Source organism: Bombus vosnesenskii, unplaced genomic scaffold (genome assembly GCF_011952255.1).
Source record: "Bombus vosnesenskii isolate JDL3184/JDL3185 unplaced genomic scaffold, Bvos_JDL3184-5_v1.1 scf7180000013266, whole genome shotgun sequence".
NCBI lineage: Eukaryota > Metazoa > Arthropoda > Insecta > Hymenoptera > Apidae > Bombus > Bombus vosnesenskii.
The window spans coordinates 1099880-1127048 of NW_022882926.1; the positions used below are offsets into that span (position 1 = coordinate 1099880).

Below are 27169 nucleotides of genomic sequence, written 5' to 3' on the forward strand. Positions count from 1 at the left end.
TGCAATTTTTAAGCAAGCATTTTTATTTAATCCGTTGATGAATAACTAAAAGAAAATGCAAAAAGATGTTACATTTCAATGGGTTAGATGTTTCCATTCTTATAGAACTCGACCAAGTTTTTCTCCCACTATACACTAACATCTTTATCGCTTGCCTATACTCAAATCTCTCATCGCTGAACAATGCAGAACTTTACAGTACTGAATAACCAGAATTAATCTGGTTCTTTTTATTCCCTTCGATCCAAAATATATATATAAAGTAAAAGTGAAAATAATGAAATCACGTTGAATTTAATACTTATAGTCAATATTGTAAATACGTATAGAATACGCATTTCGTTGCATCTGAGAAATTAAGTAGAATTGGATTTAGGACACAAAGATACCAAAAAAATTCTATTCTATTCTATTCTGTTCTGTCTACTATATGCTGTATCCTTCTGTGTATGAGTAGGCACAATGTAGTTGGATATTTGTTTACTGTTTTTCTGCAAGATTCGGAGGATTATGAAACCAAACGTAAACACAGTCAGGTATCGTGGATCGACCAGTCAGTACACAAAGTGAGTTTAGTGAAGCAGGATACGTTTATTAAGATTATGACTATCGTGAAAATTTATGTTATACCCGATCTTTGCGAACGACTTCAACAATTCACGAGAAAACGTGGTCGCATCTTTATTGAAATCAGAGATGCTCCTTGAAATTTTCCTACGCAGTAAGTAATTATAACAGAAAATAAGCTGTAATTTGGAATTGTTGACATACGAGCGTGTTTATACGGATTTTCTTTACACATTATTTTTATACTCCGTACCTTTGTCGTACTTTCTATAGGGAGTTCAGGGAAACAAAGTCTTAAATAATCGTGTCGAATGAGAATCATTATTGTTATACTATTTACATTATTTCGTTAATTACAGTTTTACTTGTTCTGTTTTATATTCAGCGAACGAAAACCTTCCTACGACCCAATAACACTACAATGTTTTACTTTCATGTAAGCCTGAAATTCTTACTTGATTCAAATAATTTCCTCGTTGTAAATTAATTCTGCTATATGTTATTTTAGTCATTGTCTTGTCTTTGATATTTTTTCTTATTGAAACTAGAGTACGTAATATTTTATCATTGTTTCGTTACTATAGATATTGGTAAAGATGAAAAGTGTCTCATAGTATTGTATATAGCAAGTTTAATTGTTTTATACGAATCTGAAGGTTAAATCATTAGATACTGAATGTTAGTTAACTAGATACTTTATCGTATATGTATTTCACATATTATAATATATGTGTCTATACGTGACATAAAATTGAACGGTAAGATTTGTTTAAAAAAAAATTGCTTGTTTTTAAGAGAATCGCTAATTTGTTCAGAGAAATAGTAAAGATTAACGAGGGAGACGCGTTGAAAGAACGATTTATCAGGATCTGTGATTCATAAAAGCTTTGTAATTCTTAGTCGTGATCCACCTTTGCATTGAGTCCGATGGGAATACGTTGTAGGCGAGTGGTGTGAGTTTCCCTGAGTGGCTATTGTCATGTTAAGCGCTCGTCTTTCACCCCTGCCGTGGTTTCGTTAGGTCGAAGACTGTTATCTCATCAGTGCTTTTATGGAAAACCCTGCGTCGTATTTCCTTTAAAAAAGCAAACGGAGAACAAAGAGAAAGAAACTGAGGTTATTATACCATAAACTTCAAAGGATGAATTGATGTAGTCAAATTGTCGGTACGAGCATCCATGTAGCAGTCAAAATGTAATATAGCTCCGTATTATCAAGTATCGAAAGGATTGAACGATTCAAAACGTGGAATAAAAAAAAAAGAGAAAAAGATTTGAATCGATAGACATTCAACGATTACTTCGATTTGTTTTACGCAACAATTTCGGCCGAACAGAGCAAACACAACACCGGATTCCGAATGTTAGAAATATATTCCGCAATCTGTACGTTTCCTTTGATAAAACGCACGAAATCGCAGAGTAAAACGATAAAAATCAACGAATATATTTAATCGTACAACAACACGCACGGTATATTGTTAGTGGACTCTTGCCACAAGTGATCACCGGTCAAAGTTAGAGTCGCAGACGGACATTTACACACGCGAATACAGCGGCAACAACCGCGTTCGTATTTGAATGAATCCCGTGGAAGGGTCGAGGTCAACGAGAAGGGGACAAACCTATGGGATGGTCCACCGACGAAAGCCAGGAGCTTTTTAACCGACGGCTACACTACCCCCGATCGGCCGCTCCAGATTAATTTCATCATGAATGTTAGCCCAACACTTGAGATTCAACCGCAGCCAAACACGGTCCACGATACTCTATTAACAGTTTAAAGCGTATTACAGTCGCGACGCGAGCTTGTTTCGTCCGCGTATCACGAGCCCGGCCAAAGCTCGATGCTCGTGAAAAATGTTTTCAACAAATATGTTTTCAAAGAAATGTACCAGCTCGATTGAAACATTTGCGACGTCCGAGAAATCTGCTGCTCGTAACATTTACAGTCCTTTTTAACGTTACTAAACTGTATATGTAAGATATTGAGATATCTATGTAGAATAGAATAGAATATGTAAATAAGGTATTGAGATACCTATGTAGAGTAGAATAGCGAAACTGACTGGAAAGATCACTTTGGTTCGGAATAAATTAGAACTGAACCGGTGCATGTAACTCTTTCGGAGTATACATCCATTTTAGACGCTTTACGCTTTGAAACGTTGTGACAAACGTGAATCAATACTTTAATATAACTTTAGTAACCATAAAATCGAAATATGCATATCTTCGGTATGACACTTGTGCATCGTTAATTGGCTACATTTCGTACGAAATTGAATTTTAGTTGCTGTAGAACTATATCGATATATACAAGGTAAAAGGTTTGATCACCCAAATGAAAGTCGAAAGCCGTGAAAACGATATTATGAAGGATATATCGATTACGTGATCGTTAAAGTTTCAGAGGCGACGTGTTACCAGTTTTTTGCCCGGTTGACAGAGGCTGCCAATTAGGCGTGTCTGAAAGGTCGTAGCACTGGGTAAGCTCGTTTCTCGAAGACGGGGGCCTCGTTCGAGTTAAGAACTCGATGGAAGTGGAAAGAAGAAAGAAACAACGAGAGACGCGATACGTGGGATCTCTCTTTTGCCTCCTTTGCCTTTTTTCGGTGGAAATAAAACTGTTGTATCTACTAATAAAGGCGGAGTCTTACTTTTAAAAGCGCGTACCGCTGCTTCTCTTCTTCTTACCCGCTTCGTTCCTTCTCTCACCTTCGTCCTGCGTTAAAATAGGAGGGATTAGTTCCTATGGTAGCGCGGGGGCTTAAGCATTGATGAGGTTTTTAAATGGGTTCTCCTTTGACGATGGTAAGAGAGAGCGCAGAAGACGTGAACGGCCGACTGGTTGGGAAAAGGGGGACAGAGTGGGACGATATTTACCGGGAGATTAAAAAATCGGGGGAAAAATTAAGTGTTACGGGGGCACGCCCCCGACCAGGATTTAATTCTACGTAATCCTCTGCTAAGATCGCCGAACTGGCGATCCCTCCTCTAGTTCCGCCCCTCTCCAATTTTGAGACGGCCGTTCGTGATTTTCAACCCTCCTCGACAGTCTTTCTTTTTCCTACCCTTTTTTTTTCATCTTACGCTGATCGTTCAAGATTATACTTTCAGAAAGTTCTCGGTTAGATGCGCGTAAGGAAGTTGTGAAATGTTCAAACAGCTCCTAAAACGTTTCTCCCTGTACAATATCTTTGTTTTGCTTAAGATATACTTGTTATTGGTACATCTTTGTTCGCCACTTTGGTGGGTCGAGCGTGTTTTTAAGTTGTGTTGTTATGTAATACAGTTTTTCTGACGAATATGCAATTTGCCACTATAATCGTCACGTCTATTTTATAAAAGAAGAGTGAAAAATTTAGTAGAAAGGTAGTAACAATTGCGAAAAACAAGGGAAAATACAATAATATACTAGATATAATCATGTACTAAATATAAAAATTAACCTTATAAAAGAACTATATTATTTGTAAGATGATCTAATTGTTATAAATACCTATCTTTCTATTCGTATGAGTTTGTAATTGTAATTTTTTGATTTTCCAATGTAAAATTCACAATAATAATTTCAATACTAATATATACAGTCGCGATATTGTATATAATTTGAATTAATATTACAGATGTATAAAAACAGTGTTCATTTGTTCTATCATTTTCTTTTACTTGTCATACCTTCGTTCTCGGTGTTAATTAAAATCACTCTTGTGCACACAAAGTAAAAAATCTATCTGATCAAACATCACAGTATTGCATATGACTGTATCGTAGAATTAACTAACACTGTTCTTATGAACCTTTGTTAAATATTCGATTTATTTGGTACTAAATTACTGTGTGAACAATATCAGTTTCTTTAAACAAATCAATTGCTTCCAGTAATCACACATATTTGCCTGGCTTATGTTAGTTTGCATACATAGGGTAGAAACTCATCTGCGGTAGTTCAGCAGTACGGTTGATGGAAAGTTCATTTTGGGAGGAGTTGAAGTTTGGCGACGTCGCGGGTCTTTTTCCCGGCTGCTTCCACTCAAATAATAATGTAGCTTAATTACACGAGGACAAGTCGATATGTTGGCGATACAAATATTTAGAGGGTGGACGAAGAGTAACCGTGGAACGATGTTATTAGTAAATTAACCAACATCAAAGAAAATGCGAGCGGTGGTCACTTACTCCGCTAATGGAAAGCCTGCATCCTCCTGTGTGAGATATCTATAGATGTACTTACATACGCGTGTATATAAATACATTTCTATATTTCAGTTATAATACTTGGAGCGTTGTGCGATCGTTATGAACGAGCATATTACCGTCTATGGCTCCTTGATGAGCATCCATCCAGAACTCCAAGCATACGTACACCAGTTATCTGATGCAACTTTGTAACATTTATCCCTCTTCGTGCTTATCTGGCAAATTGAATTTTCCTATTGTTTCAAACGTGCAGTTGTTTTTATTTATTCTTCGGTGTCGCTAAAACGATATTCATTTTGGATACTTATGTATGTTATCAAATAAATGACGAATGTTTCATTTGAATGAAAGGAAATCTTTTATAAGCCATGATAATTACCATGACAATTACACGTTATTCACAATCTTTCTACGTACGATAAAATTCTTTGAAATTGCCAATTAATATATGACAAATTCATGAAAGTTTAATTTAACGAAATGATCTACCTTTTTGTGTTCTTTCTGTATTATATATTCTGTTTTCTAGTACATAAGTACATAGTACAACAGGTACATACAACCCCCGTGACATAGAGGTTAGCATCAATAAAAATTGATATTACTTTTGTCGAAAGCACCTGCGTGCTTCTAACTTGGTAACAGAGTTCGTCGTTCGAATTGCCAATCTCTTAGATAGTAATTACTTTGCATATTTTACTTTATACCCTTATGTCTCTACATACTAAATCTGTCATTATTAACTCTTAATTTCACGATTAGAAAAGTTTTCATTTAAGGAACTATCCTAGAAAGAAGAAAGGAGGTAACTTAATGGCTAAAGAAATAAAAGATCTGTAACCTGTCATTTTCACAAGTTCGAAATAATATTTGGTAGTTTCATTGTTAAACGATTTCAATTATCTCTCAAAGCGAGAATTCCGTGAAATTTTACCATTCATTTTTTTGTAGCGTGCTAGAGGCCGGTCCGATTCCCATTTCAGCAGCAGACAGATTCATTTATCATTAGAAAAGAGTGTCATTGGCTAAGAAAATGATGCATAACGCGGCTGACGAGAAGGTCGAGAAGTTGGAAGGGCCGTATATCCCTGGTCGGTCCTCTTGCCGATTTTCTGGTGTCTCCTATTCCTCCGTTACGCTGGGGTCTTAAGGGTGATTTCTTTTCGTTTCTGGCTCCGCCGGACTAAATTTTGCGCGTTAAGCCCTCGGTGTAATCCTGCCCTTAATATTCAAAAACGTGATCGCCCTGCCAAGCATCCCGAACGAAGGAACAGCCCTCGAAGAGTGGAGCACAGCTCGACCAACCGAACTGGCGAACGAGGGAAGCTTTTCATATGCTAATTGGCATTCGTCATTTTCTTATGGCAGCGACTTAAGTGTGCTTAAGCGTGCTAACTCCTTTCTGGAAGCGCTAGAGCTTGGCCAAGCTCGTGGAACCGGCCGATGCCATTTTCGAAATTGGACAGTTTCGGGATTCTCCTTGCCAACTCGCTGTTTCAGGCAACCCGGAATACCAAATTGAACGAATACGTTCTATAACATAGATTTTTCGTTCCCAGGCACCACAAACACCGGAATTGATGGCGTTGATATCCTTAATGTCCCAAGAATTCCAGATATTGTAGGGTTTCGGTGATTAATTAAACGTTCGTTCATTTTTATGCCATTTTAAATATGCAAATTTATGTTAATATATTCATCCGAAGAAATGAATTAATTTCAAACTTTCCAGTAATGAAAAGTTGTATGTGTCTGTGAATAACGTAAAGGAATTAGATGTAGCAATGTGTATTGACCTTTATTATGAGCCATCTTTTTATTTCGGCATATATTAATCTACCTATATAAAAAAAACTATATAAATTGTTTGTATTTAAAGTTCACTTTCCTTAATCCTTTCTGTTGATTGATGTATCGAAGAAGGTCTTGTAATTTCTAAATTCTTTAATAATCTTAAGAGCTGATAACTATGTTATCTTTAATTCGCAGAGTTATCATTTGTTCTAAGAACTAGGCAAGTAAAACATATGCTTTAGGATATAAATATCTGTAAACCGTGATTATTACCAGCGAGATATCAAATTATTCGCAGTGAGACACATGTTATATAAAAAATTTGAAGACATGTTGCCAAAACGTACGAAGTTTGCAATGATTTATACCATTTGATATAATAATTATGGTTAAGGAAATAAAATCAAATTCGGATATATTTGTATTCTGAAGCATCTATTTGATCTGCACGCTTTTCCCTTGCGCGATTAATTGAAAAATAATTCTAATTAAAATAAGATGAAAAATATGAAAAAAACAACCTACTTAATCCATTTAATTTCAATCAGAAACTAAATCCACGTTATAAGTAACGTGATTATCGAAGAATTACGTACGATTCATCGTTAATTTGTCAGGAAATTGCTCAATCAATCAATGATATTTCACGATGAAATTTCTCCAATCATGTAATAAGACTACTAAATATTATACGTGCGAGCTCGTAATTGTGCAGATAAAGATTTTCGTCGATAAGATTTTTATCTATTACCTACATCGTTCACGCATTTAAATATTGAGTTTATGGATTATCACTTAACCGGCGATCGACATACGCATCTCATAAATATTTTTCCTGTCTGACTCGAGGTACGAGTATTACCGTCTCCTATTGTAGCACATGCGTATATTACACTCTACCTTTATCGAAAGATATCTGAGCAGCGTATCTGTAACAAGATAACGTGCGTCGACTAAAAGTGCCTCGCCTCTGGTCTCACGTTAGTAGGTTTGCGCTTTATTAACCCGTTTTCGTGAAACGAAACAAACCGTGCAATCGAACGTGATAAAACGACTCGAAACCCAGTTGTGATTGATGCCAACATGTGATTGCACATCGAGTTTTCGTGGTTACATCGATACAGACATCGGCGTGTTCATCAGTGCGTAAAAATAGAAGTTGTTGATCGATCGACTTCTCACAAAAGTAAGTTAACAAAGGCTACTGAAATGGTCAATAAAACTGAACTAGTTTTTAATATACGCGTCGTAAACGATAAATAATTTATATGTAAAATGCTGATTATGCCAAATACGACGATTCTCCGGTACAGAGAATCTCAGTAAAAATTAAACTACGAGTTCTAAGAGACGTCACCAGGTGATTCATCGTGACACATAAATCGCTAGACACGTGAAATACATTGCTAATTGAATTACAACTGGTGTTACACACACATATATATATATATATAGGTAATATATATATATATATATATATATATATATATATATATATGTAGGTAATAGCAGAATTGATCATTAACCCATCAAAAATGACGAAATACGAACGAAATATTGTCATGTTTTTACGCTTAGAATTACTCGTTGTATTACTTTTGTTTAACATTTATTATATTACAAAGTTGTGGAGTATGTAATTCAATATTGCTTTAATAGTCTTCAAAACCTACTGAAGTATGAAACATTTTAATTCTAGCTAGCAGAGTACAATGTAGATATTTATTATATTTGTTATATCCAGTCGGTAAATTTAATATCTATCTATTTTGAAAGAATATTAACACAAACATGTTATCGTACGTGTTTGCAAGGAAAATTAAAAGTGGTATTTCAACATTAGCGGAGATTTAAAAATTCAGTAATAAATATATGTATATTTATTTTCTTTATGTAGCGTGACCAACTTTATTTATAATGTAAACAGAAGAAACGTAAAAGCACCGCAAATACTTTATCAGTTGATCTTATTTTAAAGGAATGGCTATACATCTTCAAGAAGTGATGCGATCAGAAGTGGAGGGTGGCCTTGCTGGTCCAGCTAATCCGATACCGAATCAGTCGATAGATTGCGGTTGTGGACTACTACCATGTCCGAAATTAGCAAAATTTGCAACTCGCCGACTTTTCGTTGGCTTACTCTCATGGGTTGGCTTGATTCAAGCCGCTGCTTACGCGTATCTTTTCATAACAGGACCTACGATCGGAAGAAGATTTCAATTTGATCCTTATGTAATGGGCATGTATTCCTAAAATTCCTATCATCGTACAAATGCTTTTCGCCACTAGATTTCAAATATTTGTTCAAATTTATATGTTTCTAAACATAATTAAAGAAATAAAACCTAAGCCGAGAATCATTTCATCTCTTAGACATTACAAAGAGTACACAATTTTGAATATTTTATATATTTTATATCTTGTGCATTCTGTGTATTTTTGTTCCACTAAATTCACTGTAAATGCATATAAATCCGGGGTCTATTCGTAACTATGACGAAGATTTTTACCGGCTTTTGTATATTATACCACAATTCTGTGAAATAAAGTTTCAAAAGTATTTTTAGTACGAACGTTAAGACAGAAATTTGGAAATCAACGATAATCACTAATTACTATCCTTGAATGTTGCAGAATGGGTACTTATAATATCTGATTTGACACCTTTCCTTCTTGGAGTAGTCGTTGCATATTGGGGTGATAGAATTCACAGAGCTGCATGGATTGGCGGTATAGTTCTTTTGCAAAGCATTTCGTATTTTATTATGATAATTCCTCATCTGACGCATCAGACCAAAGTTATCGAAGAAACCGAAAACATGACACATATGTCGATATACGCAGGTGAATAATATATATTAATAATACATTTCTTATTCGATCATTATCAATAGACTTATGTATTCGTGAGTAAATTCATTTTCTTATACATTTACAAATACGATTAATTTCTCGTATCAGTTAATAGAATAAGAAGCATTGAAGTTTCGATGAAAACACAATTTTTCTAAATCTGTTCCTCTTGTCGTGATTATAAATTATAATTTACACATAGTAATAGAATATTGATGTATTACATAATGAAAGAAGAGAAGTACAACTTTTAACATATCATTTTACAGATGATAGTCGAGATCTGTGTTTCGACGCTTCTTCTAGGATTGTTGCAAAAGAGAGTCAGCCCTGTTATTTCACATTTTCAATGATCTTCGTTGTACAAATTATATCTGGTATTGCGAACATTGCGTACTTTGCGTTGGGTATATCCTATTTAGACGATAATACAAAGAAAAAACACATAGCTGCTTTCATTGGTGTTCTCATTTCTGCGAAGATTTTCGGCATTCTTCTAGGATCTATCCTGGCGTGGATTTGTCTCAGGTAAGCTAAATTTCTAATTTATATATATATATATATATATATATATATATATATATATATATATCAGAAATATATATAATGTGCCTTATTTAAAATTCTATAAATAGCAAACTAACATTCAATTAGAAAGAAATAACGACTTCAAATGTTCATAGAATTAACAAAAATTCATTCGAATAAAAATTATAAATGAAATGTATTACTTATGTTTCATTGTAATTTACGCAAATTCGATTATTTTATAACCTTTTAAAGGCAGATACCACTGTAAAGTTCTGCATATATGATATTCTAAAAAAAATATTGAAAGTTATTGAGCACCAATGTTCTGATAAAAGCCAAAATAACGATATCCAAAATTATTTTTTAATAAATAAAAATTTAAAATACTGATATAACTTACGCAAAATATATATTCAATGCTTTGTGAAAACTTTTATTCATACAGAGTCGACGCAGTGACTTTGAGCTTGATAAAGTCCTACAGAGAACAAATCGGCGCATGGTGGTTAGGGTTACCAATTCTAACGATACTACTCATAGTTCCTGGTTTGCTTCTTTCATGGTTCCCTCAAATGCTACCATCTGAGGTGATTATCTAATTATTTTTGCCTGTTTAATGATACTAAACACGTATCTATAAAGCGATATTTCTTCCACTAGGTTGTCGAAAAAGCTGCTGCCTCGTTATTACATAGTTCCAACAATCAAAATCGAACATCTCGCAGATTGGTTAGCCGAAAAGCTGGTAATTCCAATTTCTGGCCATCGGTCGGTAGACTGTTCATTAATAAAACTTTGATTTGCCAAGTCGTTTCTTGTAGTCTTTACGTTATGGCGATTGTGCATTTTATTAGTTTTGAAAATCTCATTGCGCAATCAAGATTTCACGTACCGAAGCCAAGTGGGATGTTACTCGGCTTCGAGGATCCAGCTTCGTCAAGATTAATATTAAGTAGGATACGAATTACATCTCAGTATAATTTTGAGATACAATTTTGAGATATAACAATGTCGTATAACGTATGACTAAGTTAACGTATTACCTATTTTCAGATATCTTGAAACCTATTCTAGTCGCCTTGATCGTGATCGTTTCTGGCCTAGTTATTTCGAAGGCGAAACCTGGTGCTAAGTGTATCATTGGTTACAGTATCATCGTCGTACTTTTAGCATCTGTAATTATTTTCTCATTGTCTGCCTCAACTTGTGAGAAAAAGCCTATTGTTGGTACCACTAGAAACGGATCGTAAGTACATCATCAGCAAATGGAATAGCTAATTCAATAATCATTTTAGTCATTATTATTCAGTATATATTTTTTTTTTTAGTCTCGTCCTGTTGAAGTATTGTAACAGAAATTGCGGCTGTTCGTATGACGCTGATTTTCGTCCAGTCTGCGATAACAAAGGCACCTTTGTCTTTTATAGTCCTTGTCACGCTGGATGCACTTCTTCCAAATTTATAAATGGCGTAACAATTTACAGTGGTTGCAGTTGCATAGAAGAAGAGATAGGAATGGAAGTGGAAGTGATCGATGGACCTTGCACTTCTACTAGTTGTCAAAATAATTGGATACTTTTCGAGGCAAGTATCTTGCTATTCCTTGAAATGTTATATATCTTTCCAATTTCTCTCGTTTTTTTGTTCATCTCTTTTTCTAAATTACAATTTTTAATTTTCTAAATTTCGAAACCCTAGGATTTCATAAATTTAGCTCTTTAACATAGTTACGTAGCAACGATTATAATTTAGTCAATGATAGTTTTCTCTCCTTTAGTCCGGAAGTCTGTTGACGTGCATATTAGTTGCATCAACTTTCGTGGGAGATATATTGATAATCTTGAGATCAGTCAACACGCAGGACAAGGCCATCAGCATAGGCTTGTGGATGTCGTGCTTGGCTATACTTGCGAATATTCCCGGAAAAATTCTTTACGATGTGATTGCAAATCTAACGTGCCGACATTGGGGAACTCAAAGATCTGTGTGCCATCTCCATGATGGCTTGAAGCTTGGCAACTATCTGTGCTACATGACAGGTTCACTATTAGTTCTGTCTGTCATATTGAAAACCCTAGTGTGGTTCTTCTGCAGAGACTTGGAGCTTTATATTCAGAAAGACGAAGAACCAGCAGCAGCGACTGAACTGAGAAAATTGATGCGCAATCCTGACGTTGCGACTAGTCAACAAGAGGAACCAACTAAGCCTGACCATGATAGTAAGTACATTGGCAACCGTGATTTGTAGAACATCAGCCTTCTCAAGTATTTAATAATTAATAATCTAATAATTTAATAATTAAACTTAGAAAAACTTTCAACTGATGTTAAGAACAACTACCATTTAACGCAAATCTATTATAATTCAAGATGTATTTAACTTGAAGCCATGATTGTTCAGAAAAATATTCTAAAGCTCTTACATATTATGATTAAATATTACGGAACGGAATTTTTCTTCGTATATATAATTTTATTTAAATTACATCGATACAATGTTATCTGATCTTTCGTATGTAACGATATTTGTATCGTGTCGTAATTAAACAATTAGACAAGCCGTGAAATAATGCATAAACACTTTTGGAAGTAATAAACATAGAAGCATGTTACGAAAATCAAAAATGCAAGAAGAATTTCAACGACTGATTAGTTTGTCATAAGTCTAAAAATATATTATCGTGAACTTCGTAAATTTCAAAGACCCCAGTGAAGAAAGAAATAATAGTGAAAAGAAAGAATATTAATTAAATGCTTGGCATCCCTTTCCTAACCGCAGTGTTAGAAAAATCGTAAATGAAATGTCGTATTGATGCAGCTTTTATCTTTATTAAGAAGTGGAACGATTAAATTAAAACCATCCTTTTTTAGATGACACGCAAGTTCGAGTAGATATCGCGAATGAGGAACTGAATATATCAACGAGGTCCCTAAATGAAAGTCTGTCAAAGAAGAATGAGGAAGAAGAGGAAGACAAGAGAGAGGAAACAACTCTGAAATATGGTCCCATCGGTCCTGGGGATCGTCGAACGGACTCAAAATCATCGCTGAATCAAACGACGCAAAATCGAAAGTCAATGATTCGAAATTTACAGTCGGAGGACGAGTTAAGTTCTAGCGACGAAGAAAGCAAAAAAAAATCGAGTCCAAGGATAGCATACAAGCCGTTGAATCTCGATTCCGATGTAGAAAGTGATTTAAGCAGCGTGGAACCAAGATCGCGGAAGCGTATTATGGGGAAGGACTACGATTCTGTTTATACCAGCGATCGCAGCTCTTCCGCGAAAAGCTCGCTCTTTAGACGTGAATTTCCTAATCCGGATAACTACGGGGATCCGAGACAAGCGAAACACATAGATGGTTCTTCGGAAACCAGCAGTTTCAAATTTTCGAGAAAGAGGCAAGACGTTGAGGTACAGAAGAAGGGAGATTTCAACGAAGTTGGTATACCAATAGTAGATGTTCCTGTTTCGCGTGCTTCCGCGAAAGGTGTAAAATCACTTATTGATCGATATGAACTAAACGCTGAACAGCAAACCGAAGAAGGCGAAGAGTCCTTCAGATCAAGTGAAAACGGAACTCACATGGAAAGTAAAATAGGGATTCCGCTAGTAGCTATGGCACCGAAAAGACCTCTCTCGAGGAGTCAATATTCATCAGGGTTCGGCAGCTTAACGGATGGTAAAATTCCTGCAAATCGATCCGAATCCCGCGAAAGCGTTAGCACAAAAGCATCTAGTAAGGGCAGTCTAGGAACACTGCGCACTGATCTCTAATGTACAACTATGTTACATATCTCTATTTTGAAATTTTATACGAAAATCTATAAAGACACTTTATTTATTTAACACTTTTGGCTAGTTTTCTTTATCTGTCGAATCTTAATTCTATAATACGCACAATTATTCATAAACCGTTAAAATGTGAGATACCACGTAAAAGTAAGTTCTTTAATCTTAATGAAATCATATGTTATGAAATCATATGTTGCAAAAAATTTGTTTCGCTGAATTGTAGTTTCGTAAAGTAACATATAACTAATTGAATCTTTGTAGAATAGAAGAAATATAAGTAAATTAATTAAAATACTTCTAAGTACAGGTAAATAAGAATTAAAGAGAGTATTTTGTATATCAAAGATAGTTTTAAGCAAATAATTTTGCCTGAAATTTCAGAAAAATGCTCAAAAAATTATTAATATCATAAAAATACGTTTTTTTATGACTTTTGAAGACTAAATTCTTTGCATTTAAAGAAAAAGATGTAACTTAAGAATAATATAAAAATGTATAAAGTATCTCCTTCTATTAGAAGGAGGAAGTATAATGCGACGTGCAAAGATAAAATATAAATTTTTCCCAAACTTGCTTTCCAAATTTTGCAAGGTCAGTATTATTTATTAGCATGAAAGTATATTTTTTTAGGAAAAGAATATACTTTTCCTATTATATTGTATAAACATAAACTAGTGCTAAAGTTCAATCATATCTAATTTTTTAAAACTGTCTTGAACACCAAACAAGTGATCAAGTTTTTAAATAACATTAACAAAGGAGTAATTTTCGGATATTTAGAAAAATATGCAACTTATATTTTTTTATTGGTAATTATCTATATCGAAGGAATGAAAACAGTTCGCTATACAACACCATTATAACCACGACTGACCAAAACAGATATAGAAAGTACAAATTTACAGGTGATTGACAATAGTTTGAATTTGGTAAAAATTTTCAGTAGAAGAATATTAGCGATCTACAGACTATATCTATACTATAAAAAGATTTATAGGAAAAAAATATAGCAGTCAGAATTTCCATAAAATTCCAATTCAATTAAATCGATTGATTATTAATGTTTAGAGTACAATGAAAATTACAGTGTTTAGCTGTAGAACTCAAACATAATTAACTCGATCTATTTCCACTGATAATGAATCGGCGAAAAAAATGGAACGGTTAAGATAACATACGGTCAGTTATCCTAAAAGTATCGTTACTTTATTTTTAGTTTAATTCTTCTGTGGTATTGGATTTTCTAGTACTCGAGTGGAAATTTATATCTACTATCAAGCGAAATGATCAAGATTATTGAAAGTTGATAACAAATTTATGAAATATATTAAGTACAGGTTTTCTTCGTCTAAAAATATTAGATGAATTTCGTACTTCATTAGAATCTGTTAGAAAATAAATATTCTAGATTTATGTTCATGTAACACATCTATTTCATATTAAAAAAAAAAAAAAACAAATTGACATAACTAATCACCGATACGTATCAAGAAAGACTGTATGACCACAATTAATTTTATATAACACTGCCAACGACGAACGAATTAAAATAAAATTAAAGAGTAATCGGAAAAATTAAATTGTTCATATATATGACGATGCATTTCATATATATTCATATAATTAATAATAATATCTAAAATTATAGTAATTTCTTTATTTAGAAATATTTTTATATAAACACTGTATAATATGTCCATTTTTATTTAATTTTATGTATTTCAGGCAGAATATACCTAACTTACCTTAATAAACTGTTTTATACACTGGTTATGTATTAAAAATGTGACTCAACAAAAATATAATAAAAATTTTGACTCAAATTGTTATTCTTTGATATATCTATGTATAAAATACGAATACTATAACGTTCAATATATATATATATCTGTTAAATTCTTTTATATATTTATTACGAAATTATTCAAATATGTTATTAATTAACTTGTTCGTCTCATTTATTTGTTCTTGAATGGTTTATACAATCGCGTAAATCAAACAAAAATGAAAATCAATCACCAAATTTTGAACTGTAATTGTGCAAATAAATGTACCATTTTAATTCGTTAATTAGAAAGTAGGTATATATAGGTATATAGTATCTCTTTCGAATTTCAAAAATAAAAAATCATCCTTACAAATAGTAAGTCGGGTTGTTTTAAATACAGATTGGTGTAGATAAAATTGTTTTATTGAAACATGTGTATATACTATTAAAATAAAAATTTCAAAATAATAAGTTTCTATTTCAAATTGAAATCCCCTAATTTATTGCTTTTTTCTATTGTTAATGATATCAATTTCATTTTTAACAGGGATTGTTTACGACAACAGAATTCCACATAACACTGTACCTTTATTAAGTGACATTCTTCCGAGTTGTGCTGCAAATAAAAATTAAATATACCTGAATGTTTTCATACTATGTACTTTTATTAATTTCCTTCTTCTTTAACGATTTAAAAAAGTCAATTGACAGATTATTTGCAACCAATCGAACCTCGATATTAATACGATATAATTTCAATAACTCCTCAACTTTTGCGTTCGAGTTTATGTTACGTAAATTAGTTTGCTTCGAGTAAAAAATATATGTATATATATAATGATCGTATTCGAACAGATTTTCATCTTAATATTATTCTAAAACATGGCAACGCTTCATTGAGTTGAAGAAACACGATACATTACGCTACGCTATTCGATTAAAAATTAAAAAAAAAACCTCCTTTCACCAATGGATTGAAAGTTTTATCTTTAGACTATATTTTGTACACGAAACGCAGGTTTATGACTAATTCGAAAGTCTCGTACTGTTATTGGTGAGCCTCTTTACATTCGTATTTTCTTACGCTGTTTGTATCTGATAGGAGGGTGTCAGGCTTCTCATAAGCGATGAAAACTATTATTAATTATGGTAATAAAACGGGGACAGTAAAAAATGAAATTCATTTTCTTCTTCAAATACTATGCCTCACGAGTGAACTAGTCAACAGTAAGTTCTACCTGAGGTACTACGAGCGTTTAAATATCCAAAAAGTTGCTTAAGGTACTTGTAAAGTCTTTATTCGTCGGCTCTCCTTTTTTCCAACGCTCCCGTCTTTTTTTTTCTCTTCGCGAATGACTTCGCCCCTCAACCTTAACTCCACATTTCCTTGAAACGAAGCGATCTAGCTCGATCGTTGGTGGCTCAGTTTCAAAGTGTCTCTCCCGATTCTTCGGCTATGTCTTTCAGCTCGATCTCCTCGTCGAAGATTTTTACGTCTTTCACGAAATACCAGACACCCACATCAAACAACGTACCAATCGTTACGAACGCTAAGAAGAAAAATATCATAATGCTAACGAACTTATCTTGCGAGACGGATTATTATTATTCTAAAGGTAGAATATTATGTAGCATAAATCGAAATTTCAAGCGATATTTGATACAAAATAAAATTCGTGCGATTTTTGGCATTTTCACAATAATACCATATTTTCCATTTACTTTTCCATTTATTCATAAGTGCAATAAAAGAATTAAAGGCATTTCGATAACGAGCGTAAATGCAAAAAGGCGCACGAAATTGTTTTGATATATGATTTTATTATTTTGGAAGTGAAATATTTACTAAGTCTGAGTTAACATTTCCAAAACGAATCGAACAACAAACTTACTGGCTGCTGTAAAGTTCAGTAGATATCTCAACGTTTCCCCGTTATAGAGCCAACAATTTCCTGTACCTGAACATGTTTTTCCCCAAACAAGACACGTTTTATCTGTGGGCAAATATGTAAGGAGAAATATTTAGCCAATCTTTAGTCGAATAAATGACAGACACACGTTAAACAGAAAACGGAAATATTCAATGTATATGTAAATAAATATTTGATTTCTTGTGATTAAATACAGATTATTTCCTAATGTTACAGATTGAACATCACTTTGAATAATATAGTCTAAATTTTTCATTCATTAAAATAAATTTTCCATCTCTTACATGACAATTTGAATTTGTGTTATTTCGTTTGTCACAACCTGTTTTATATACTTTACTATTGTACTTTCTGTATGTCGGCTATCCTAGTTCATTTTCGACAATGATTGCCAATATGTTCTGTAAGGCTAAATAATAAGAAATTATTCTAGAAGTATTTTTCTTTTCTGAAGCCACATTAAAAAATTATAACAGTAAAAATCTTCACATCATATTATCGTCACAAAGGATCAATACAAAATCTTCGTACGAAAGTTAGTATTTTTAAAAGACTAACATTGCAAAATTAAGTGCTGTTGGAAACAGAAATATCGTTCCCTCTCTTTTACACATTTATTATAATCTTTTTAAGGCACCAAAAACAGGCTCCAAATGGTTTATGTTTATGTAAATATTTAATATCCATATCATACCGTAAAACTTTATCATATACAGTAGACATATTTATATCAAACTCTCTCGCATTAAATATAAGTTCTAATGCAATTTATATCATACACTTTTAATCTACCATAAAAATAATATTCGATAAATTAAATATTACGTTCTAAAATTCTATTAGCTATAGTAAATTTAGTAAAATTCGATAACATCTACTTATATTTATAGAACGTACTGACAATGTTTAGTCGAAACCAATCGAAACGCCATATGGTATAGAGAAAAAACTTCTATTCTCTTTAAATAACGTGTCTTACCTAAAATAAATCCAAACAAGATGGGAGATGGTATGAACGCAAATAAGCTCATAATCATTAATCCAAAGCCCATAGCCACTGTTTTATCCTTCTCATCGACGCACCTAACGGAAACTAAGAAGTTCGACGCCCTTCCAGTCGCGCCACTGAACTTGAGCAGACAAACCACAGCCAGAAAGACGTAAAATTTATGCATACAATCCACGGGACAGGCTCCCGGTACCGCGGTGCCTAAAGGAGCTGACCCATCAGGTTCTGGAGTCTCAAGCGGATCCTCTGTTGTATACGTAAAATTATTGTTTGCAAACAAAAATGGCAAACGTGCGAATTTTGGTTTGATACAGCTACACTCCGTATACATCTTACTACCATTAGCCTGCATCTAGAAATAATTGGATAGAAATGTAACGATTATGCATTTACAAAATTAATAAATTATTAAAATTTGAAATTAAAATACGCGTCTAAGTTATAATTTTCTTTTTCTTTTAATCGTCTTATTCAAATACAAACGTTTATTACGAGCTGAGTATTTAAACGTTATTCGAATTAGAAGATTAGGGGAAAACGGAGAATGTTTTCAATTTTTCTTTTTTCTTTTAAATAAGTAATTCCACAGGATTACTTTCCTCTTATCTTTCATATAATGTAATACCTGTCTATGTTGCTATGGATATTTTTGAATGTGTGAATATGTTGAATATCCTTTACAAAAACATCATCTGTTTCATTGCTATTTCGCTATTATTAAATCCTCCTTTAACTCTTTCAATGATTTCTTCGTTAATTATATTTTTCAATCTGTCCAGTGTATCGTTCAAATATATTAATATATTATATAATATATAATATATAATATATATTAATATAATAATATATATTAATAATTAAATATTAATATAATAATATATCAAATATATTATTATATTTCATACTACCTGCTGTAATTTCATGTACTCTATTGGCATTGTCATCGTGTACACTACATTCTGTTCTCGACATTAAACAGGTATATTTAGAATATACATATATTCGCTTTTCTCTACTGACCGATGTGGTTTGGATAATCGAACGACCGATTCGAATCGAAAATCAAGGTCCTATTGTATCTCGATATCGAAATAACTGACCTTGTTTTTATAATAATAGAAACTTGCAATGTTCGACTGACAGACAAATTAATGTAATACATAACAATTATTTCTTTGTCCATAATTTTTCTGACACCTAATAGAAGCATAAACCTCATACTGTAAAGGATATAGTTAAATTCATTAAATCTTGTTCCTTTACGGATGAACTTTCGAAGCAAAATTATTTTATCACGTTCCTCGTTTTTCCCTTTTGTCCTTAAATAATATCCGCGACTTGGACTTTTAAACAAAATCGTAAAAAATAAAATAGATGATGCAGTAAAAGCGTTAGTTTAGAAATAGTTTCAATACTTCGATAAAAAAGGTATTAATTTAAATTTAGAAAAAATGCGATATCGAACCTTCATATTGCGACATCCAGCGTGACAAGCTGATATAAAGGTTTTCCCATGTTCCGAGCAAACAGGATTGTAAGTAACGTAATCGCAATGACATTGTTCGTTACACGGTAGTAGAGTCTTCAGGGCGCCATCCGGTTGAACTGTAATTTGATTGTCGTTGGCGGAACAGCCAAGGAACGCGTAAGAGATCATCCCTACAACCGATATAGCGCCAACCATCACGTTCCACGCGGCTAAATATCTGGCCTTGGGTTTATACTTGGAGATGATTAAACCGGACAGAAGAATTCCAAAAGCACTGAAGACCAAACCGACTGTTCCAGTAATTAACGAGGAAACGGAAGCGGATTGTTTGTACTGTGTTTCAATATATTTCGGCATAAAAATCCAGTAAGGCATGTATCCCATAAAGTAGAAGACAGTTGCTAGGTTGTTACACATTAAGGTAGTGTTCGTCAGCAGCCGCTTGAACGTCCTCAACATGTCCGCGATAGAGGCGGGTAACTCTGGTTCCTCGTCGTCTTTTATATTGCTTGCCGATTTGTTTCGCTCCAACGCTAATGCTTTACGGGCTGCAGCTCTGGGCAGCGTTTTGGGAAAAAGCGCGATGATGCTTGCGAAGACGAAAAGAAGGAACGCTAGGATAATCCAACCCAGCCACCAGGCACCTAGCCACCTATTAACGTTCAAGCATCAATAAGTTCATCTTATTAATAGAAAATATAGATATACTAATAGAAAACTTAACTAGCAGTGTAACTACTGCTATCAAATTTATTTTGCGCACGAATTATATATGTTTTTTATATGATCCGGTGGTAACGTATTTTATTATAAACAATCAAATTATTTAAGAACTTCATGGTGCATCTATCACTTTATACTGTTATTGTAACATCAAAGGTATTCAAAACTTTATGGATATTTGATTTAGATAACTATAATTGATTTCTTGATCTCGCCGATCGCTCCTGATCTGACTGATGAATGACTTCCATGACAGTTAACGCGTTAAGTATGATAGAATTCCTTATTGATATTTTGTTGTAATAAATGAGAGAGATTCACATATATCTTTAAAGACATATAAAGGAAAGTTTTAATTTATAGTTATATAACAGACTGAGTATTCTAATGGTGTAACCAAAATTTTGAGAATATGCTTAATAATAATTTCCAATTCTTAGAAGTATCATCCGTTTATGTAGCTTTATGGTCACTTAATATTCCGTTTCTCATTCGTTTTACTGATACATCGGCGTTTTTATAATAATAATATAATTTAAAATAATAATCGTACAACATTGTTCTATCAAAAATGGCAGAAAATTATGATTTCAGTTATAAACGTAAATCAGTTATACATATAATATAGATATTAAAAAGGAAAGCCATGTGTTTAAATACTTTTGCGAATCATTGTGCTAATAGTATCATATATATTTCAATTTGATATTCTGAAATTTGACTTTAAGTGATTTTATTACTCTGTCACTCGATTTTCTAACGATGTTATTTTTCATTGCAAAACAAATCGAACTACCCATCTGTTTTATGAATTATTTAGCGTACCTTGGATCCTGTGTTGTAATCGTAGGCGTTAATGTAGGGCTGATGTAGAATTTGAGGGCAAACGAAGCTAGACCATAACCAATGGCCGGCCCCAACATTCTCAAGAAGTACGAAAAGCTAATTAGAGCTGGCGTCTTTGACTTTTGTATATTATCGTCCATGTAGGATACTCCTAAAGTATAATAAAGTGAACCACCAACTCCTGATACTAGCTGTGCTATAAACAGCAACACTTGAGGCGCGAAATTTCCATCGTCATCGTCGCATTCATTCTCTCGACTCTCCTTCCCGAAACATAAAAACTTCCGGTATTTATCAGGTATATGACTCGAGTTTTCAGCTTGCGGTTTCGCTCCGTATTCTTTCGTGAGCAGAAGAGCGTCTTCTCCGGGACCATATAAGAAATGCGGCAACATCGTTAAACAGCAAAAGAGAACTACCTAAAGAACACAGCAAGTAAATTTTTTTATTGCTTCCTACAATAGGAATAATTCGTTTGTTTCATAAGTTGTTCGCATTAGTTTAATTACGATATTAAAATATGAATATTATCGATGACCAATGTTTGACACACTAATAACTGCTGACGTGTTATTACGTCTTTCGTAACAAAGTTACATTTTTCAGTGTCATAACTACCATACTTAGAAATAAGTGAAATTTATATCTTTTCCTTTTCTGTCTTTATTCCATATCAAGCCAATTATTATTTTTTCACTTTGTGCTGTTGACAGTCGTAAGTACAGAGATAGTAGTTGTAAAAAATCTTGAAAAACGTTCATTTCCAAACTTTCCCTAATTAATCGATTAAATGCTATCTACTCAAGAAACAAGACTAAATTATCCGACGTTTAAACCGTTATTTGAGCCTACTGTAATGTGCGCATTTTTCAAGTTTCGGTCTCGCTTTAGTTTCAATCGAAAAAAAGAAGATTTTCAATATTTTAAAAATGTCCTTAACATGCGATTGAAAAGAGAAGTCATGCATATCAATAACGATACTTTCATATTTTCCTCAAATTTAAGAAATTTTCTAATGACAGAAAAGTAGATACGATTCGATCGACAATGAGCCAAAGTAAAATACTGTTAACCAATACCAAGGTACGCTACTGTTAACACTCAAATCTTTTAAGCTAATTCTGAATGATAAACCTGCCTTTGTATTCGAAAAATAGGCATAATTAGAAAATTTTGCGAAAAGAAATGGCACAATTTTCATTATATTCCACCATACTGAAACCCTGTAAATCACGTGGGTGTATAGTATATTGGCGAGAGTGTCAATTTATTAAAAATTGTAAACGTGATAAAGGTATCTAGACACGATATCTTTGGTAGACAATGATTCAGTGCAATATAAAGATCAAATAAAATGAAGATTCTGAAGATTTATATTGCATATTTTTTATGATTACTGGTTATCATGAAACGTATTGCTTTGGTAGTTTGAGTGAATACCTTAAATAAAATCAGCCTGGAAAATGCCATGCACTTCATGAAATTGTTATATCCACGATCGTTAGACACGATTGTCTACAAGTCATGTTTACCGTTACTGTTACCATGACGTTATCTAACGATTGCTCTGACAATAATTCATCGCGTATTCGACTGTCTTATGCGAGATAAACGTTGAGTAATTAATTCATCGAAAAGACGTAACGAAAGATGCTGAAGGACTCAAAAACAATCTCAAACAATTAGAATATGAATTAATCATCATTTAATAATTAATTTATGAAAAACAGCTACAAACAAATGTTATAAGGTCTATGAATTTTTATCCTATTAACATTATTCAGTTTTACGTATACATAAAAAAAAGAAGCATAACTTTTGTTAAATTTAATTTTCTATTTATTCTATATTGTTACATTAAAAAATCAAATATTCGATAATGATTTATTAATTTCTTAAGGGTCATTGGTTCTTAAAAAATCGATGTTTCATGGAATACGATTAGTGCAGAGTAAGCAGAGTGTAAAGATACCTTTTTACCATGCGCAAGCAATTCTTGACTGAAACTATGTCGATAGAAATTGATCCCCAGATTTTTATATGTCACTCTGGTTTATTATATACCTTTTTTCACGTAATATGTCGATATATAAATTTATCTTGAGTTTAAAAATGTTTCTACTGATAATAGTTTAGAAATCAATATGAAAAGAAATAGACTAAAATAAGAAAAGAAGAAGGAGAAAAAGCAATAAATAATTTTTCTAAACGATGCAACTGAGAAGTTCTTTCAGTTACTTAAACATCGAGCGAAATGTCACTGATACGAACACGTTGTTATTCCACGTTATTTAGCATAGTCACGTCATATTTTCATACTTCCGAAAATATTAATTATGCGTAATACAACCAAGCAGAATTTTGAATGTTCCAAATAGACGTGATACAAACTGGCTTCTAACTAAACGCGAATTATTTCAACATAATTATTGAAAATACGTGACGCGAGCTGGTTCACGCATACCAGCAGCGCCTTTTCACTGCCCAATGAATGGAGTGCTTAGCTAAGCATACTGTGGCGAGAGTACGATGGAAAGAGGCGTGAATGAGCGTAGAGCTACGATTTCAACGCTTCCTAATTTAATTAAGAACTGACCAACCGCTGGTTTATGACGTCTCCTAGTTCATTCCTCGGGGCGTGTGCCGATAGTTGATAGTTTTCTCTACGGTCTTCGCGAAAGAGAGAGAGGGAGAGAGAAGAGAGAGAGAGAAAGAGAGAGAGAGAGACAGACAGAAAGAAATCAAGTACATATGTATATAAATAACTCAGGATGTTTTTAAGTGACTGTGAACGAGCAAGTTGTTTCGTTAAAACTCACAGTATAAATCCCGAATGCGATCCATCGAGGCCTGTGACCCCTTCCTGCGTAATAAGACAGGACCACGGATACAAACAGTTGCGAGATATCGTTACCCACAGAGATAAGACCTAGAAAAAAAATGCATGTTTAATGTTCTGGATCAGTGGAAATAATTAAATTGCCTCGCTCCTATTGATTCATGATATAAAGTACAAACACTCGATACACGTTAAAAAGGACATCGCATACTTCTTGTCCGTTTAGCAAATCTCTCAAAGCTATTGGATCATTCGCTATCATATGCATTATCGCAGAGAAATCGTTTTCATCCATGTCGTATTACGATACTTGGAAATATATAACTACCCTTTATATGAACCTGATTATTTAACATAAAACTTACCATATAAAGGTATGCTTTTAAATTAAAATGAAAAGAAAAAGTTCTTTCAATGTACCTATCTAAGATCTGAATTATTCTCATTCTACTAACTGTAAAAACCTAAACCCGATCAGAAAATTTACACGCTTGTATGTATTCTACGTACAATAGTCTTTCAGCTGATGACTGAAAGTCGTGCAATGTTAGGAAGCACACCATGTTACTTCGTCTTCGTCAAAGTTTATCGATTCTCACCTGTCGTTTTCGAAGGTATCTTGAATCTTTTCTCGATGGTAGTAATGGTACCGTTGAAATACGCGTAACTCGCCGAGAATATACATCCAAGCACACCGTACAGAAACACATAAGCCTTTTTATTAGCGAATCTCTGCAGGGTCGGGCTCCGTATACACCAGATCCCGCAGGAGGTTTCGTCGGTGATGGGTAAATCTCTGAAGATGTCTTCGAGACCTCTCGAACTCGGCGTGGTAGGCGTCGTTGGGGTAGTCGGCGGCGTGGACGGTACCCTCAACAACTTCAGGCTCTCCGGCCCGTTCTTCTCGTGGTTGCTCGTGTTATTTTTCATGTTGGTCGACGACGCGTTGACTACTTAGCCACTCTGCAGCTTCGAGATCGCTCTGACCTCAATCGCTGATCGCACGTTTTCGATCGACGTCCGCTGTTCTCGCGGCCCTTGGCATCGCTTTTTTCCTTCAACACGCTCCTCGGCGCTTCTCGTTCTACTCACTCTACTTCTGTTTTATTTTTCCACGGTCACGTGTTCTCCATGTTTCGGTATCGCGCGGTTAAAGCCGATCGTGCGTCGATCTGATTCTGACACTCGATCAAGATATGTCGATGACCTTTAACCTGAAGATATACGCGGTCAGATTAAAAATCTAATGATTTTTTTGGACAGGATTATGAGTACACTTTCATTAATCACTCACGAAAACCTTAAGAATGACATTTCATATGTACGTTACATCTTATATTGACGTTATACGAAACGTCTTGAAGTTTGATGATACATAACAAGAACAGATGACTAATGGAAGCAGACGTTTGGAAATGTGAAAGTACGTATGTAATTACAAATTTTCTGTACCATTGTATATGCTTCAAATCGGGGGATATTCGTTTTAATTTAGATATAATCAATAAAAACAAAGTTCATTCAATGATAAAAGTAACTCCTCAAATCTTTCCTTATCTTCATATCAAAATAATTATTTGGCTTTGTCTATTTATTTGCAGTAGATTTTTGCCTTCTTTTAACCGATATCGTTAATATATTATCTTTTTACAACTATTCCTAACATTCAGTAGCGTTAACGGTAATCACCAGAGAAATCGTGAAATCTGGTTAAATCTGGCTAAACTAATTCAAATATTTGAAAAGCAATAAAAATACGTAATATCAGAAATAAATACACGAGATAAATTTCAATGGAATAAACGAATAGAACAATTTAAAAATGTGCCATGAAAACTACACGTCGAACTCGATAATTACCAATCGATGTAAATTTCGAAACGAGGCAATTGAAAAGTATGAAAGCTCTTACAAAATTCACTCACACCTACCGTAAGATAAAAAAGATTTTTATGTCGAAACGAAAGCGATTGAGGATAATGGCTGGACCAATACCCGGAACGCCACCGAAAGGATAAGTAAAATATTTATAAGAATCCTATGGAGTGGCAGGTTCGTCTCGCGAAGCAATTACGACACGGTTCTTGCAAAATGTGTAAATGTTGTGTCCGAAAACGAACGATATTCCTTTCCGACTGAAATTGTCTTCTGAGAGCGACACAGATGAAACCGTGTTCGAAATCTCCTGCGGACCCCCACTTTCGACCCCGAAGAACCGATCGGACGACAGAGGATCACGACGCGGAGAACTGTGATGCATCTATGGTACTTCGGTTCGCGTTGCTGTTATCAAGCGGGCACATTTTCTACCTCTCTTGCGATCACATCGTGTCTCCTTCCCCTCTATTTCCTCGCTCACTGTCTGATCTACTGCCTACTCCCTTTCTCTTGCGCGCACGCCTTCTTTCTTCCTCCATTATTTGTATTCCTCTCCGTTCTTTAAACATCAGAAGAATTTATTTGTATTTGACTCCATCCTGAAAAGTCTACTTTTGATAATCTATATTTGCGGAGACATGTCGATAATGCGACCTTATAAGAATGAAAGTTACTTCGGAGCTGACTCAATGTAGACTAGAAAATTACTTTAGAATAGAATAGCTATATGGAAAACAGAGAATAGCTTGAAGAAAATTGTGGGCTAATAGAGCACTATATTGACGAGCAAAAGATCAATGACGTTTCATCGATACGATGTCTTACCGCTACTGGTAAAGTTACAATTTCGCTGTAGTAAATGGAAAGTTAAGCGATTAGATATAAAAAAGATATTTCGCTAAACAACGGCGAAACGTAGTGTTAATTTATTCCGCTGTCTCCAGC

General features: G+C 33.9%; 2 protein-coding genes across 4 annotated transcripts; one reads left to right on the forward strand and one right to left on the reverse strand.

Annotated features, from left to right (window-relative positions):
- The first annotated feature begins 546 nt into the window (after positions 1 to 546).
- On the forward strand, positions 547 to 15562 carry LOC117243537 (solute carrier organic anion transporter family member 1A5). Of its 3 annotated transcripts, none has more exons than XM_033511118.1 (10): positions 547 to 721; positions 8542 to 8802; positions 9198 to 9407; positions 9686 to 9944; positions 10393 to 10534; positions 10608 to 10899; positions 11001 to 11193; positions 11276 to 11531; positions 11725 to 12166; positions 12819 to 15562. In XM_033511118.1, the coding sequence occupies exons 1-10, from the start codon at positions 622 to 624 to the stop codon at positions 13721 to 13723; spliced, it is 3060 nt and encodes a 1019-aa protein (XP_033367009.1). In that variant the 5' UTR covers positions 547 to 621; the 3' UTR covers positions 13724 to 15562. The 3 variants fall into 3 exon arrangements, with proteins under 3 accessions (XP_033367009.1, XP_033367011.1, XP_033367010.1); XM_033511120.1 differs by lacking the exon at positions 547 to 721 and adding an exon at positions 7486 to 7749; XM_033511119.1 differs by lacking the exon at positions 547 to 721 and adding an exon at positions 7486 to 7705.
- A 591-nt stretch (positions 15563 to 16153) lies between these two features.
- On the reverse strand, positions 16154 to 26618 carry LOC117243538 (solute carrier organic anion transporter family member 74D-like). The gene is made up of 8 exons (XM_033511121.1): positions 26278 to 26618; positions 24946 to 25560; positions 24327 to 24436; positions 21487 to 21926; positions 19915 to 20590; positions 18420 to 18801; positions 17402 to 17503; positions 16154 to 17059 (listed from the first exon to the last, which is right to left on the reverse strand). Exons 2-8 carry the CDS (start codon positions 25274 to 25276, stop codon positions 16938 to 16940), a joined length of 2163 nt encoding a protein of 720 aa, XP_033367012.1. The 5' UTR covers positions 25277 to 25560; positions 26278 to 26618; the 3' UTR covers positions 16154 to 16937.
- Between the last annotated feature and the right edge of the window lie 551 nt (positions 26619 to 27169).